The sequence below is a fragment of the Typopeltis vanoorti genome, chromosome 3 (assembly GCF_054136105.1).
Source record: "Typopeltis vanoorti isolate ZY-2024b chromosome 3, IOZ_Tvanoo_1.0, whole genome shotgun sequence".
Lineage (NCBI taxonomy): Eukaryota > Metazoa > Arthropoda > Arachnida > Uropygi > Thelyphonidae > Typopeltis > Typopeltis vanoorti.
Genome location: NC_143551.1, coordinates 153,424,646 through 153,442,221, shown reverse-complemented (window position 1 = coordinate 153,442,221; position 17,576 = coordinate 153,424,646). Strand labels below are relative to the sequence as shown.

General features: G+C 34.0%; 1 protein-coding gene across 1 annotated transcript in view; it reads left to right on the top strand.

Annotated features, from left to right (window-relative positions):
* LOC150108671 (receptor-type tyrosine-protein phosphatase kappa-like) overlaps positions 1-17,576 on the top strand; it is a 381,085-nt gene that overhangs the window by 292,580 nt on the left and 70,929 nt on the right. Inside the window, exons 4-6 of the mRNA XM_090390918.1 lie at positions 6,084-6,120; positions 11,723-11,820; positions 15,733-15,858. Of these exons, the coding sequence (XP_090247044.1) occupies positions 6,084-6,120; positions 11,723-11,820; positions 15,733-15,858 (261 nt within the window). The remainder of the gene's footprint in view (positions 1-6,083; positions 6,121-11,722; positions 11,821-15,732; positions 15,859-17,576) is intronic.

Sequence of the window (17,576 nt, the reverse complement as noted above, 5' to 3'; positions counted from 1 at the left end):
TATATATATATTTACATAGTACAGAAATTGTGCTCTAGAGACCAAATATAGTCCACTGAGCTATGACCCACGACTCCAAACACCCATGCCTATGGTCCAATTCGAACCTGCATCTTGGTGGTGGGAGAGTACGTTAATCACTTGGGCAACTACGTTGGCAAATGTTTCGTATTACACTTAAAAGATTATGTACTGCAGCAAGGAAGCTTTGTTTCACTGAACAGCAAATGTTGTTGCTGGTCAGTTCACCATATAAATAATTATATTACAGACAATGAAATTCTATGCGCAGTGTAAAAAAAAAGTAATTGCATCTTTTCTAGAATTCATTTACTATTTACTAAAATTAAATAATAACAATAATATAATTTTCTATAAAATATTAGTCTGAAATTTAATTTAGTGATATTAAAATGGACGATATTGTGAATCCACCCATATTTTATATCCAAATATAAAAAGAAACTTAATTCGGAAGTTTATCAGAGATTTTATGAGAATATAACATTCAGCATCGGGTTACCTTGGATCCAAACAGCTGTCAGGCCAGTGAAACTTAATCAGTGCACTAATCAAAGACTAACATAATGCTCCTGGACAGAACTTGTCCAGGAGCCCTATAGTTTTGAATTAGTACAAACCAAGACAACTCCGATACCGAAGGTTTATTCTTATAAACATATGATAAAATTTCCGAAAGTTTCTTTTCACAATTAGCTCTGCTAAATTTTCTAAAAATTGTTAAGTTTCTTTTCTATTTGGCTTTTAAATATGGATGAATCCATAATATCCCTCATTTTAATATCTTACTTATGTCATCTTACTTATGTCAAATTGAATCTTTTCGGCCCCCTATACTTAAGTAATTGTAATTTATTGATATTTCTAAAACAATAACAATATGCCTTCCTTTTTGGTTAAGGAGCATGATATTTAATAAATGTCTTATTAAATTAACTTAGAATATTTGTATTTTTATTATTTATTAAATATATTATGTTATCAAGACCATACTCTAATTTGCTTAGGTGTAAACAGGAACTGATAGGGGGAATAAGCTACAGTAAGGTTCACAAAAGGTCGCATGCTGCTTGCCATACTAAATCGTTAAAACTAGTCTGGTACATTTTGTAAAGTGGATGGAAGAATGTTAGTTAATCACCTAATTTTCAATGATACTATTATTTTCAATGGTGCTTTTATATAAGGTATTAAAATCAACGATACGGCTTCCTCATGAAATCATACTATCAGAAACCCTCCAGGATAACATCATTGAATGCAGAAGGAAGAGTTTTGGATTGCTGCCAGTGTTGGACTTTGATTCTGATAATGTGGATTTCAATTCTATGTTGTTGTTGAAATGTTAACAAAGCTAATCTTGAAACAGATGAATACATTGAACTTTGAAATTTGTTGGAAGGATTCCTGAACTTCCTTTTGTCGTCGTTAATGATTGTACCTTAAATGGTTATTTTTAACTCGGTTATCTGCCTGCATCTGTTTTAGCAATCTGATAAGTGCAAAAAGTAATTATAGCTTTCACAGATAGCAGAGATCTTTGCTACAAACAGAATGTCATGAACTTTATATTAGTGCATTTAATGATGAGTGCGAGGAAGACACTGCAGATTCGTATCTCTGATGGGACGTAACTTCTTTTAGCTTAACGAGAGATAACAATGTTAACTATGATCCTCAACGCTATTCTAGAAGAATGGCTAACTTAACAAGCTCGCTTTTCTTGTTGTATCGATTATCACTCACCTTGTCTTATCAAATCAGAACACTTTTGCTCTGTTTTCTTTCAACAAGGCTCCAGTAATGAGAATGAGGATGAACGGACACACGGAATTTCTAATAAATAAAGGTCCGTGATCTGTAATTTATTTTAGGATTGCTTCTAAATGTCAGGTCATGAACCTTTGGTTGATATGGAACTTCAGTGTTCTTAACCATGAATATATTGATAATAAGGTAATAATCATTTGAAGCAAAAAAGAACGTTACAATACTATATTTGAAAGAAAATATTCTTCGAGTTTTATTTATCATTTCTGTTTCTTAGGGTTCAAGAGCAATTCCTTTAATAGAACTACGCACCAAACTTTCAAAGTAGTACATCACTGTCTTCTTACATTACGTACGTAAATGGAGTAAACGAAGATCCCTGTTAAGTTAATTTCATTTGCTTAAATGTTTTTTTCTGAGTATTTTAGAAGCAGTTCCGCTGCTATAAACCCAAGGGAATCACTTGCTTGTTTTCGTCTTTAGAAAGATTAGCAATCTGAGAAGCAAAAACTTCGCCGCAAAATTTTTTTAAAATATTTCTCTTTTTCAAGATAGAAAGAGACAAAAAAACCAAGTTGTTCGCAAAAAATAAAAATCAATTCCTATTTTTAGCTTAGCTGCCCAAAGTAACAGAAGAAATCGATCAACCAAAAGGCATGAAAGCAAAGAGAATACGTTCATAATTGAAAGATTCTTTTTTCATCGTACTTTTTTTGATTCACTTCGAACGGAACTACTATCTGTCAGTCAGAAATTTCATTTTTAATGGAATTCGGATTTTTTTTTCCTAGTAGTGATGCTAAAGCAGATGCTTCCAGATTTTTTTTAAAACTGAAGGCGCCCTTCATTAACTTGCTATTTATATCCCATACCTTTTAATAATTATTAAATCACGTATAATTAAGATTGAATACTTGGTTAGAATAAGCGAACTTATACGATTCTGAATGATGTTTAATGTCGTTGTTTTTTTTTTCTTTTTGAAGCTATGCTGATCACAACTCGCTTTAAAGTTTCACTCTAAAATACAGAAAAAATTTTCCTAATCACCAAACTTAATAAACGAAGAAGCTATGTATACGAGTAGTCATAGTTGTTTGGTTAATTTTAGTTTGTTTCTTTTATTACTTAACTCTTCAACTTTTCTCTTTATTCATGTCAGATCTATCTATCTCTTACTACTGTTAACTTCATTCCCTTGGGGAGGGGGGGGGTATCTCGACTTTGATAAATGTTTGTAAAATTTTACCAATTCAAAACGTTCTTCCTCCTTTGGAACAAATCACGCAGTTCGGAAACTTTGATGGACTAAAAAAGATCATAATTGTATTACTACTTATATTCTACTTGGAAAAAAGCTGAATATAATTTTGATTAAATAAATTTAGACATTTTACTTACTTATTAGAAATATGCATTGTTTCTTACTAATGTGAATTAATTAACTTTCTCTTCTTCTTCTTCTTCTATACAAAAATAATGGCTTCTTAGCTAATTCTTCATAATCCTGGATATCTGTTGCCATGGGAAACAGCTGATGTTTATAAAGAAAGCGAAGACATACGTTAAACTATTCTGAAGTGAATTGGGTGCCTTGTAACGAATTTGGCATGTTTCCTCGTATGCATTCGTGCCAGTAGTTATTGGCAAGGCTAGCATCATTTACTGAACCTGGCCCTCACCTGTTCTAGAGGACATTGAACTTTATGGCAAACTCATATTGTAAAAGAGCCAGTTGTTGATACCTTGTTTTTGATGCTTAACTACACATGAAAAAACATTTAAACCATTCTGAAGAAATAATACGATTATATATGTTTTAATATTATTGAACATTAATTATTTAAAAGTAAAGTAATTCTTATTTAAATTTGGTTTCTTATTCGATTTCTTTTTTATGACTTCAAGCACAACAGTGAACACGATATAAAAATGTATTTCAGTAGACTTCCGACGACTTGCATTATAAATTCGGAACGCTATTAAATGAACGAAGTTGCACATCTTACGAACAGAAGCCGCTCACCTTGGGTAGTTTCAATAAGGCTGCAATATCGATGGAAGTCTCTTTCTCTCTTGCTCAAATGTTCCGCTTCCTCCAGAGATTTGAACTGCTATCAGCTTCCGGATTTGTCAGAAACTTGTCATACCTAAATCACTCTTTATGGCAGTCAAATATATCCTGAAGGAACCAGCATGTTATAACATAAAGAGTGATCTTATGAGGTTATTTGCACATTCATCTAAATAGTAAAATTCATAACTATAGAAGAAGATTGGAAAAGATTTTGCACTTGATGAGTATCAAATTTTTAAGATCATCATTAATTCTGAAACAATATTAACATTTAAAGGAAAACAACCAAACGAAAAAACGAGTTTATGATCTTCCAGTGCAAAATGCAGCAGATGTAGTTTTTTTTTACCCTTGTATAATCACGTAGAACCAAAACAAAAATGCAATACAGTTTGGGAACCTTTATTGGATTAAGATTCATAACAATAATAAAAAAATCTGAAAGTTTTTATTAATTATTAATTATTATATTTCTTTTAAAAAACGAAAACCATAATGGATTTTATAATTTTTAAAATGCATATATGTAAGCGTATAAAATAACGCTATACGAAAAGACCAAAAATTGTCATTATCATCAAGGTGACTTTTGAGTTTGAGTGTCCTTGGTCACCTTATTCAAATTTAGAATATACGAAGAATAAAATACTCGCATTTAATTCATAGACTGTATGTTGCGAGAAGGTTAGGCGCACTCGTTTCTTACAGAACACATCCATTTCACACTATACGGTCGATCATTAGCCTACTTTCGATATTTCTAGTAGCGTTTTATATATTATTCTTCTTTATTGTTTTGTAAAGTTGGTGTGGCGAAACAAGTAACATTATTAAAATAAAGTAAGATTTATCTTAGACCTAAAGTAATAATTATCGATAGGACAGCTACCATATTTAAAATCAACTGGATTTATTATTATTTTTTATTTTATTTAACCTATATATTCAGAGTCATGTTTTATTCAGAGTCATAGCTTGCCCGAAACCGAAAGTTTATGGCAAATAATTCTCGCAAGGCGCATTTTTAAACTTTATTATAGAAAACTTAGTTTGAAGATAGTTTTTCTATAATGCACAGTGTTTAGTAAAGTGTAGCAATTAGTGAAGGCTCAATCTTGCTCAATCTATTCACTCCCATCTTCTAAGCACAGAAAGTTTGATCTGAAAACGTATAAAATTAAAAGTTCTTTGTAAAGATTTTATCAGTTTGTTAAAACTAATTAATTGTATTTTAATTAAAGTTAACTAATTACGAATGCAGACAGCAAACAGTCCTTTGTGTACTTGTGTACATGGTAGGAGGAATGATACTTGCCGTTTTGTTAGAAAGACTTCAAAAGCAGGATTCAAATGTCGTCAAGGAGAACATTTTCTTGATCTTTTCTAAAGAAGTTGAATTGACCGGTCTCAGCTGAGGATGATAAGATTTCCTTCTCGGAAATACTTTTTTACCTCCACAAAACTGGCAAAAAAAGCGAGTGAACGCAATCTCTTAACAAATACAACAACAGGCTTCGTTGCATTTTATTTTGTCAGTAGTTCTAAAGAGATTGCTCCAAACTAGGAGAAATACGTTTTGCACCAGAGGAGAATATGGTATGCAAAGAGTTCAAAAATCAATGGACTGATGTCGATAAGATGGAAAATTTTGTTTGTTCCCCATGAACTTCAGATTACATGTGAAGTCATGTCTCGTGCACTTTCTATGTAACGTAGTACCTACCATACAAAAGAAACGTCCAAATTATGTCGAAACATCTGAAGTGCCTCATTATGAAACGCCCTTGTACTGATAAATGGCCCACTGAGGTATCCGAAATCACAAAAATCACACATTACTTTGTATTCGTCTGACGTTGAATCGGCCAGGAGAGACATCTTGTTTGCTATGCCGCAACAACTACTGCAGTGTCGCCACCTGTTTTGCGTTTTCTTCAAAATACGAAAAGCATATTTAACGATATATCTTCCATTTGTATAACCAAATGTTTCATAAACGCTACACTATTAAATCTCTTCTACTTGTTTTATTAAATTTTGTCTATGATTCTAAGTAAAACTTCACAAAATGTTTGCTGCTTTGTATTAAATTGCAATGGAAGAGATATTAGTGCAATAATAGTCTTCCTCTTCAGACTACTAAAATATTTTTCATTTTTTTTAATTTTTCGTACATAATAATTTACATGTATTAACTAGTGTTTTCATTCTTTAGGGGATCCTCAAACCAAATGCCTACATTGCTACTCAAGGTAAGCGCCTTTTTGTCGTTGTATAAGAATTCTCGTTCACATTTTTTAGTTTTCAGAAGGTTCGGCTGGAAGCTATATTTTTTAGTAATCTCTAGTCAGGATTATTAAACTCTCTCTCTCTCTCTCTCTCTCTCTCTCTCTCTCTCTCTCTCTCTCTCTCTCTCTCTCTCTCTCTCTCTCTCCCTCTCTCTCTCTCTCTCTCTCCCCCCCCCTCTCTCTCTCTCTCCCTTTCTCTCTCTCTCTCTCGAATAAAATGTATAACCCTTTTAGACAAAGTTAATATAACAAGAAATATCAAATGTAGAATTTAAAAATAGTAACAATAATATTCATCCCGAACTGCATATTTGAAAACTGCAACATGATTTTTTTTTCTTGCATAAAGATTGAATGAAAAGGGATCGATTCTTGTGAGTTCATAATCACTGGTTATTGATTGCTTTGCTTGAGTTATTTGCTCAAAATCATTTCAGTTTCGTTATAATGAAGGATCAGAACTCGTCAATCTGTTTAGGGTCTTTTGCACAATATGATTTATTGTTATCATTAGAAATGCTTTCGTAGAGCAGTTAGTAGCGATGATGTCTTTTGAGAAGACATGGGAGTGAATCTCTTCTAGAACTGGAGAAATATTTATAAAGGTTTGTCAACTGAAGATGAATAATCGGTGTGTGTATACAATAGAACACGGTTTTCCTATCCAAAAACACAGGTTTTTGGCTTTCCCTTACCCAACAAAACAGACAAAGCGCAGGAGGCACACCAATCATTAGCAGACAATACATTGCTTTCATATCCTTAGTTGCTTTTGAATTCTCAATTTTTGTATTGTTTGTTCTGTTGTATAGCCGTGTGGTTTCATACAAACATGTAAATAGAATGTCGAAGCAAATCTGTTGCAATGTGAATAGCAGATGGCGCTTAAAGAGCAAGCAATTGTTGTACATGTGTTGACCATTTCGAGGTTTAGAAAAGCATCCAAATAAAAATAACCTCAGAGTCATATGATGATCATTATCACTTTAAAGTTGCTGTTGATGCTAAAGATATTTCAGTCTCCGCCCTACTAATCAGAACTTAATATTTAATTCAGATAGACCAAGTGGTTAAGAAGAAAGAAGGGAGTTTCTTATTGTTTTGTTTCTTGAACAACCCAAGATCGTAGTTCATCTTCAAAAGGATGAGAAATGGTTTCGATAATTTTGAAGAAGAACCGTATATAAATAATTACTAGTAGCTCCTCATGTTTTACATACCTATAGGAAAGGGAAGGAATAGTGATGGCCATCAATGGGTGGCGCAGTGCCTGTAAAAGGTTATATATCAACTCAAGAAAACAAATATTTTTGTAAGCAAAGATCTGTGTATTATCAAAGGTAAGTGAAAGTGAAGCGGGATTTTTCTTACAAAAATAAGGCAAGACAGTTTTGTCATCATGAAAGTTTGCTAAATTACTCTAAACATGCCGGAGAATGGCAAGAAAATCAGTGCTTGACATTAGTTCTGGGAGATCTTGAAGCATGGATCATTTGTGCACTACAAGTTGTAACAAATGAAGGAGAGCAATGAGTACACAGTCACTGGTAAAACTGAGGATAGAATTTTAAATCTGTTGGGGGGAATCATTTAACTATAGGAAGAAGAGCGTATGTAAAAGAAGAAAGCAGTGGAATACCCCACATTACTGACAAAGAAATCTATTGAGAAGAAACCATCAATCATGACAGCAATGAATGACCAGAACTGGATTTGAGTTACCAGTTAGGCTACTAACTGGTAATCCAGTTGTCAGCAATTGGATTACCTTGTTAGCAATCAAGTTAGGCATTATTTCACATGGTTTTCGGTATAGTGGCTAAGCAGATACTAGTGGATGCAAAGACACATTCGCATCTGTGAATGTGTCTTTGCATTTTTTTTTCAATACTAGATGGTAGCCGATTTCTTTCTAGTATTCGACCACCAAAACAGGCAAACCGGTCGGAAGAACACACGCAATATACAAGCATAGGACACTTGGGTAATAAGGATTAACTAACCTATTCTGTCAGATCTGGTTTCGAATACCTGCAGTGTGAAGTGCGGGTCAACGCCTGAGCATAAATCACGACTCGAACATCACCTTGCTTAATGGAAGCTCTAATTTCTTGAAAAAAAATCTGTGTTTGGTCTCTACGCCATAATTTCCGCATTATATCTAAGTCTAAACTTATCATAATAGTAATAATAAATTGTAATACATATGCAACCTTTCTTGAGTGGGATTTAGATAACAAAAATCATAGTACTCCGATAATGACGGTAATGATTGAATTACTGCGTGACCAAAGCCTTGAAGCATATATATTAAGTCTTAATATATATGCTTCAAGTATATATATTAATATATTTTTAGTCTTAATATATTAAGTCTAAAAACGGGACTTTATATGAAGAAAAATACTTCTACCTCCGTATGCGATCAACTAAACCCTTGGTTAAAACGTCCTTGTAAAGGTTCTTCGAACTCAGTTCTTTCCAACATCCAATGAAAATTAATGAAAAAAGAAATCTTTACAAAGCCACGCTTAAAAAAATGTCTAAAATGTAAATGTAATCAGAGTATTGAAAGATGACATTCACATAACAATATACGAAATATATTGTAAGCATAAATAGGAAATGTTTTTGAAACATACTTCCTTTAAAATTTGTGATTTTCATTTTTAAATTGATTTTAAACTGTTATTTTATTTCAAGTAATTCCTTACTGCGATAATAGCATCCAAGCTGATAAACCCTTCCAAGTAAAAGCGCCACGGGAAACAGTGAAACTCTTCAGACTCAAATGAGCCACGTGTATTAGAGTGGTCCTTTCATAGAAGAGATGAGCAAACGATAAATCTACTGAACTGTGTTATGTATGTGTTGCTAACTTATCTGCTATGAATATGAAAAAATCCGGAGGTTTTATTTATGAAACACTATGTCATATCATAAATCTTCGTTATTTTGATCCATTCTGTTTTAAAATGTACTCCTTGTTATTTTAAACATCAAATTATTTTTCATTTGGATGAATATTCCACGTATTCTATATTGACATGTTCTACATATTCTATATTCTATATACTCTCCGTCTCGTTTAGTCTTGACACTAGCTCTCTAAACATATTTGTTCTCTCGGTTGAAAGAACCACTCCGTGGGAAATGCATGACTACAGCTGACGAGGTTTCGGCTGTAGTGATCCTACTAATAAAAACCCTTAAGAAAGCAGAACCCTTTTGCTTACAGGAATACAAGACTTATCTTTGTTAACAAATAAGTGAATATAAAGATTAAATTGAGAGTGTAAATATATTTTTAAATGAACGTTTGGTTTTAAATCAAGAGCATACATATAGTGCAGAACTCTTGAAATGACTTTTGAAATCCTATAATTTCAAAAGCCTTTTCTAATATTGTATCACATAAATTCAAAAGACTTTTAGGGATGTCTGTACAAAATACAACAAAAGAGCCGAATCAATGGACGAGCTTTATAATAATTAAATTTACTGTTCTGTTTTTCCAGAACAGTAATTCAAGATGAGTAGAAGAAGGATTGTGACGTCATCTCACTAATCTGTGTGTTGTTCTCCGTATTCTTACTAAAACTTAAATTGTTCTGCACTGTAACTGTTCTGAATTTGTCTTATTGCTGAAATTTAGCTCTTTGCATTTCCTTTTCCTTTTATTTAAAGAAACAAGTAAGCGCTTACGTGAGTTGTTGATGAGAGCTGTAAAAACATAGGTTACCTCTAAAGTATAATAAAGATAAGCGAGCAAGCATTGCACACTAACGGGCAATGCTTCAAGTGCAACAGCTCCAGTAATTCGAAACCCACGTCTGCCATAAATATTACTAAAGAAATTGTATGCAGATTATTTGATTAATGCATAATCCACTGTTGTCTGTAACTGTAAGTATTGATACTTCTTCCACAGAATACTTATTATAATCTGTAATTGGATCTTGAATTCACCTTTAGATTATCTTCTTTAACAAGATTTTTTATTTATTTTTTTAATTGGAAAGTGCATTTCTTGTTCAGAATATTTTATTTGTAACTCACCTTCGTGAACAGCTGGAACACTGATTAATCCTTAAGACCCTCATGATCTAAATGCTTCCGATTACAGTGGGATTTATTTAAAACTACTAAAAATGTTTTTAAAAGTTAAGCCTTTTATTCAATGACCATGTATACACCTTCTGTCCAAAAAGAAATCGAACTTTTGATAGAAAATAAAACACAGGCCAATTATAATTATTCAGATCATTTATTTCAATTAATATACTCTCTCTCAGCTTCGATACAGCGTTTGGCACGGTCAATTAATTCGTTAAATGAGTTTTTTATATCGGTTTTTGGGATAGAGTTGAGGGTCCTGGTTACTGCCGCTTGAACGTTTTCAATGATGTCGTATCTCTTTCCTTTCATCAGCAAATGAAGTCGGGTGAAGAGAAAGAAGTCGCAGGGTGCTAAATCAGGTGAATACGGCGAGTGATCCAATACACAAACTTGGTTTTTGCTCAAAAACTGCTTCACAATATTCGAACGATGAGATGGTGCATTATCGTGCAAAAGTGACCAGCTGCCTGCATCACGAGATTCATGCCGTACGCGACGCATTCTCGCTATCAATCGCTTCAAAACTTCGAGATAAAACTCACCATTGACCGATTGGCCAGGTGGAACGAATTATTTGTGAATAATGCCATTGGAATCGTAGAAACAAATTAGCATTGTCTTTACTTTTGACTTCTCCAAGCGACATTTTTTCGGATGCCCCTCTTCTGGTGGACTCCATTCAGCACTCTGGCGCTTTGTTTCGGATTCACTCAAAACACCACGTTTCGTCACCAGTACCGATCGTTTCAAGGAAGTTTGAGTCCTTGCGAGCGGTTTTAATGAGGCCCTTGCAGTGTTCAATTCGATACATTTTTTGGTCGTCGGTCAACTTTGGGGAACAAATCGCGAATTCAATTTACGAAGGCCCAAACTCTCGGTCAAAATGTTGTGCACAGTTGATTTTGTAATCCCAATTCATCTTCAATCAATCTCACGGACGATTTCGGGTTTTCTTTGATGAAATCATGCACTTTTTGTTAACTCGCTCAGTCCAGTTTTTGGACGGCCAGGCTTTTCGTCGTCCTCAAGCGTCTCACGACCACTTTGAAATCGCATAAACCACTCGTACATTTGAGTACGGAAAAAGCATTCATCACCGTATGCTTTTTGAAGGCATTTGATGCGTTTCGGTAAAACTTTTACCAAGTTTAGCACAAAAGTCAATCGCGGCTCTCTGTTTGAAATTCATTTTCCGACCGTTCGTCAAAACACACTGTCACTCTTGGCACTATATAACTCGGCTTCGAATAAAATAAATATCATAAACAGTTGACACAATACTAATGAAGGTTGCCGCTTTCGACAACAAAAAAGATACAACAGGTGGAGCCACTAGTTTCTTCTATTTTCGAAAAGTTCGGTTTCTTTTTGGACAGAGGGTGCATAATGCAATATACTATAGTTATAATATATCATAGTATAATATATCATAGTATTTCTCCCTCAGGTCCCAATGAAAATACCATTGCCGACTTTTGGAGGATGGTATGGGAACAAAAGTCTTGTGTAGTAGTAATGTTAACCAAAGTATTCGACTTTATAAGGGTAAGTTTCTCATCTTGTTTCAAATTTACCCATACACGGTACTAATGTACTATGGGTTGATCAACCGACCTCTCTCTCACGTATAGGCTCAACATAAAAAAATAAGATTTAATTATTTTAAAAGCTAATAATTATTATTTCTATAGCATTTTATGTGACTCGCAACCGCAAAAGAGAGTGGGCTAAGATTTTTATTTATTTTTAATATTTTTTATTTATTTTTATCAGAAAACCCTGCTCTAGAGAATGAAACCAAAATGAAACTTTTTCAAACCACTTCAGGCTTCCAATAAACGGAGCAGTGGTCTCTCCACCCACCCACCCCCACCAAAAGAAAACATATTTGCAAACATATTCCAAGCAAATAAACAGTTACAATATGTAGGTTAGCTCTTATACGGAATTAGCATTTTGGAATTCATTTTCTTGCCGTTTATGGTTAAATATACAATAATATAAGGAAGCCTTCTACGCAGTGTATATAAGGAAGCCTTCTACGCAGTGTATAAGAAAATTATATGAATCATAATGCATGATTCATGTATTATGATTCATGTAATTGGTTTGCAAGTGGTTAATATGGCCCTTTCATGATGCCTGATGCATCCCTTTCCTATTTGGAGAGAAGCGGTGTCCTTTACAATAACATTTCTGGCCTAGTTGGCTGCGTGGTTAGTGTACCCGCTCTCCAATCAACAGGCTGCTAGTTCGAATCTCAACGTGGGCACGGATGTCTGCGAATTTCATTACCCAATATGAGGCCACTTCCCCGCTTATTGGAGACTTGAAGTGGCTTGAAAAAGTTCCACGTTTGGTCTTTAGAGTGGGGTTTCTTGACTATGTAAAAAAAAAAAATTTTAATGCAAAAAATATATAAAACTGATAACAAAAACTAGAAAAAAATTCTTTGCCCACTCTACAAAATGCACTATAGGTTTACAGATAACTTTTCGCTGGTGGGAGTAACTTAAAAAAAATATGGTCCTTGAAACATCTTGAACTGGCTCAGTGTTCACAGATGGCCTCTTCCATCCGCAAATGGCCAGGACTGTCTCATTTGCAGAAACTGTACTTCAGAAATACATACATCATCTTACACTTTTGTGGTTGTCGCATTCTTCAAGTGGAGTTCTGGACCTTTACTACACTGCATTCATAATGTCCGCATATGGAGGCCAATTTGTCCTACTAAGCAATTGGCAGAATCGCTTCGTACCAAAATCACCCCCCCCCCCCCACACACACACACAGAACACGCCTGTAAGTAATATAGAGATAGGGGAAAAGTTCATGATCAGACGGCATCTGTGGATGTCTAATGAACAGATGATGATGATGATGATGATGATGATGATGAAAAGTTCATCTTCTGCTATTGTATAAATTATTTTTGTTTAAATCTTTAATTTCTTCTCATGAAATAAAAGGTCATCTAAATGACAGCCAAATGAAATTTATAAAGTAATGCAGCAGTAGAATTAGATTGTTTACAGTATCTCTGCCTAAACACAAGTCCAATTTCCTGTTATCTAAGATTACTATTCAATGATCTTTCTCCATAAATGTCAAGATGTTGATTTCATATTTTCACTTATGTAATAGGGAGGTATTTAATTAACCGTCAATATTAATGAATGCTAATCATAATTAATTTCCACCAAATTAGCAATCTCTATTTACTTACTCTAGCAAACATTACAGCAGAGGTCATTGATGTGGTTATACTTTTCTGGTACAGTACGTAATGAACATTGCAATATAATGCAACCATTATTTGAATACCCTTAATGTAATTTAAAAAATCCCTTTCAAAGAAAATTACTTCTTGCAATTGAAATCTTCAATGCATCCCTGATTCCATATGTTCAACAAATAATATCACTCAGATCTTCTGCAGTTTTCAAATAATGCACAAAGCCACACTTTCTTTAAGAATTTACACTGGCATCTTTTTCTGCAGCAGTACCGAGTTCTATAGTCACCTGTAAAAGAAAAGGTAAAGCCGCTCTTCGTCAAGGGAGTGCAAGTAACAGCTTACTGATGAAGATCGATGTGAGATATTCTACTTTCTATTTATAGCACTCTCTCTCTCCTCTGTCATACTGCACAACTCGCTAGTTCGACGAACGCTGAACCATGAGAGTGTACTGAACTAGTGCTAGTGTTTGTATCTATTTATAGACACAAGCTCGCGTTTCTTGAGCTAGGTCATCTGGAAGCAAATTACATGTGCCACAATTTGATGCATTTTTATTGCCTTATGAACACTTGCATTTTCTTCATCATTGGAAGCATATTAAAGGAGTCGCTTTATTTTGTAAAATAAATCTAAATTAAGGAAATAAACTCAGAAATTAAATAATGCGGAAACAGCATTGCTTCTCTAGGACATTGTTCTAGAATGACTGTAGATATGATTCCTAATGAGAAACATGTAATTATTGCCTGCAAAAATATATGCATAACTGTTTTGGCAACATATTTGTTGGAACTCTTGCATTTTTGAAAAGGGCACGAGAAGATGAAGGCATTGTATGTGTGTGCGCATGTCGGAACATATTTATCCATTGTATTCATACGTAGACACTAAATTACAATATTCAAACATTGGCATATGCACAGTTCTATTCCTTTTTTTTCTCGGTATCTGCATATTCTGTATTCTAAAAATAAACATATTTTACGAATTCAACTTGGTTATGTAATGCTCTAGCAGGAATTCATTTACTGGCAAAGGTCACAATGAAAAGTATTTCCTTTTATGCACCACGAGATGGGTTCATTCTTTCTTATATTACTTAACGCATGGATTTTTGTCTCATTTCTTGTACAATAACAATAGAATATTTTAAAGTTTTAATTTAAAGCGATCGTTTGACCTACATTTTCACCTCTTTGAATTCTCGCATGTTCTATTTGACCCTTACGTCCAGCTGAATGGAAAACTTTAGTTTTTCGAATTGTCCTACTGTTAACATACATTTAGTATCTTGAAAATTTAAACCTTAATTATTAGTCCCTAAACAAAAGAATTTTCATGATTTTTTGGGCAAGTTAACTGAATCAGCAATGTTTAAGATCCTGCTGCACTGTGGCGTGAGTAGATATCCAATGTCGTATTATATTGGTGGGATTATGCGTGAAGAAAATGATCAAGCTAAGGATCTTGGAAATGTAAGTAAATAGGAAGTTGAAGTTCAAGGGCCAAGGTTGCAAATACAACTCAGGGAAACTTGCAATGCTGAAACGAACTTTGACATGTACAGATAAGAAAGTCATTTTGTCTGTTCATAAGGTCTTGATAAGACCTCACTTGAACTGTTATGCGCAGGTCTTGGTTTCTATGGGAATTCTGATACAGTTGAGAGAGAGAGAGATAGAGAGAGAGAGAGAGAGAGAGAGAGAGAGAGAGAGAGAGAGAGAGAGAGAGAGAGAAGGAGAGTGTCAAAATGATATCAGGATTGTGGAATACTGATTATGAAGACAGATTGAGAATTTGTGGACCGCAAATAGGAGAAAGAGGGGTGATATGATTGAGACTTACAAACGTCTGACAGAGTCATATAGGATTTCATGGAACTTTTTATCTTATGGAAGGTGGGAGAAGGACGTGAGGGCATCCCTGGAAGTTGACAATGAATGCTGTCAAGAAGGGGGAGGACTAAATGTTTCTCTCATAGAGTAGTGCGTGGTTGGAATGGATTGCCATTGGATGCTGTGTGTGCATACTTGTTCTTGAATGAATTTAACAAGTATGGTAGTTGGTGCGTGTAGCATGTGGCCTCCCTCAATGAGTCCCTGACTCCTTGGAGGTCTTAAAATAATAATAATAATAATAATAATAATAATAATAATAATAATAATAATAATAATAATAATAATAAAATGTTTTGTTTTCTTTGTTCTTGGCAGGTCATGTGTGTACAGTACTGGCCAATGGAATGTAACCATCCTGAAACTTTCGGGAACATAGAGATCACTATGCTCTCAGAGGACAGTCTCTCGAATTATTTCGTCCGTAGGTTTCGACTCAAAAGTGTAAGTATAGGCTAAGTGAAGACATAATGCAGAAGTGAATGTATTACAACAAATAATCGACAGAAGAGTCACTGACATTCAATAAAAATGAATACATTTCCTTTTATGCAGTTCGATTTAATATCATTTATTTTCTGGAAATCTCATGCTATAAACAAATATGCTGCATATTTATTTTATTATTAACGCTTTAATTTCTTATTTTAATAACCAATGGGAACTATAAATTTAGCAATGCCAATTACTTGCTTATTGCGTTCAGTGCCTTGAATGTATCGCTTGTCAAGAATTGCAAAATATTTCCTACCTTACGGCATTTTCCTCATATTACAAATTGCTATGTAGCAGAGTTTTTAAGTTTAGTTTATACTTCTCCCCTTGACGACTTTCATGTATTGCTTTTGCATCCAAGGGAGATATTTTCATCCTTCTCCACTGACGCTAGTTGAATGCTTTTTGACTGGATAACTAGAAGTGCTGAGTAAATAGCTTTTACGGAATAGAACTGTCAAGATGGTTTTCGGCATGACAGATATCAAAAGATGATTGCAAATAATGGATAGACGAAATTTTTTATTAAAATCTAGAAATTTTCTCTCCTGCTGTTATAAAACATCATGATAGATCTTTCCATTTCAGTTGCATTTCCTTCACAAAAATATACTCTTCCTGACATTATATACAGAGTATTTTAAAATTATGCATACACGCTTTATATATATGAACAGTATGAATAATTTTAATAATATGTTTCTTTTTTTAATTTTAAATCTAAAACACATACAATTTTCTACAATAAAATAAACTTAGCGCATGCTGCTGAAACTCTCCGTATTCAATACAGATATATGAGCGACATCTCCTCTCTCTCTCTCTTTCTCACTCTCTCTCTCTTCAGCAGTTTTACAAACCGTTAGGCCAGGAGAAATATTCTGTGCTTCCTATTTTATTGCCCTCGATATTTTCTTCAATGTTCACAGTTTTCGAACACATTTAATTTAATGTAAAGATTAATGTGGGTTAGATTTAAAATACAAAAATCATGTCAAATGTATCCATATTGTTCACGAATATAAATGTTTAAATGGTGTACACATCATTTTGAAACTAAGTATAAGATAATGCAGATATCAACCTGAGCTAGTTTTCATTTTTGTTTCTAGATTAAGATATTTTCGCAGTCCTTTGCAGAACACCACACACACACACACACACACACACACACACACACACACACACACACACACACACCATATTTCAAAGAGACTTCCATTCCAATCTAATCAAGGATGCGATGAACTTTTATAGACCATCAGACCATTTCTGAAAAATTGGGGTTATATTCGTCGCTATCGAGCTTTTATTAAAGGAAACTTGGGTTATTGGAAACCTACTTGAAAATCACCAACTTCACTTTAAAGCACACAGAATTAGCTGACAGTATAATGACACTTCAGAAATCTGTTGCCTCGGCGTTAATTCTAAAATAAATGGTTGTCGTAACCGCCCGTCTTTCAAACCAGAAGGCAGTGTTATTCGTATGTCAGTAATAATTCTCATTAATGATGTAGATTGGGTTTATTTGGTCGTAAACATTAAAATAGAGACTAATAATTACGAAGACGCCAACGTTTCACTACAGATTACGCGTATCTTGCTCAGGGTAAAATATATACACGTAAAGTTCACAAATGAAAGATATAAATTAATATGAGACA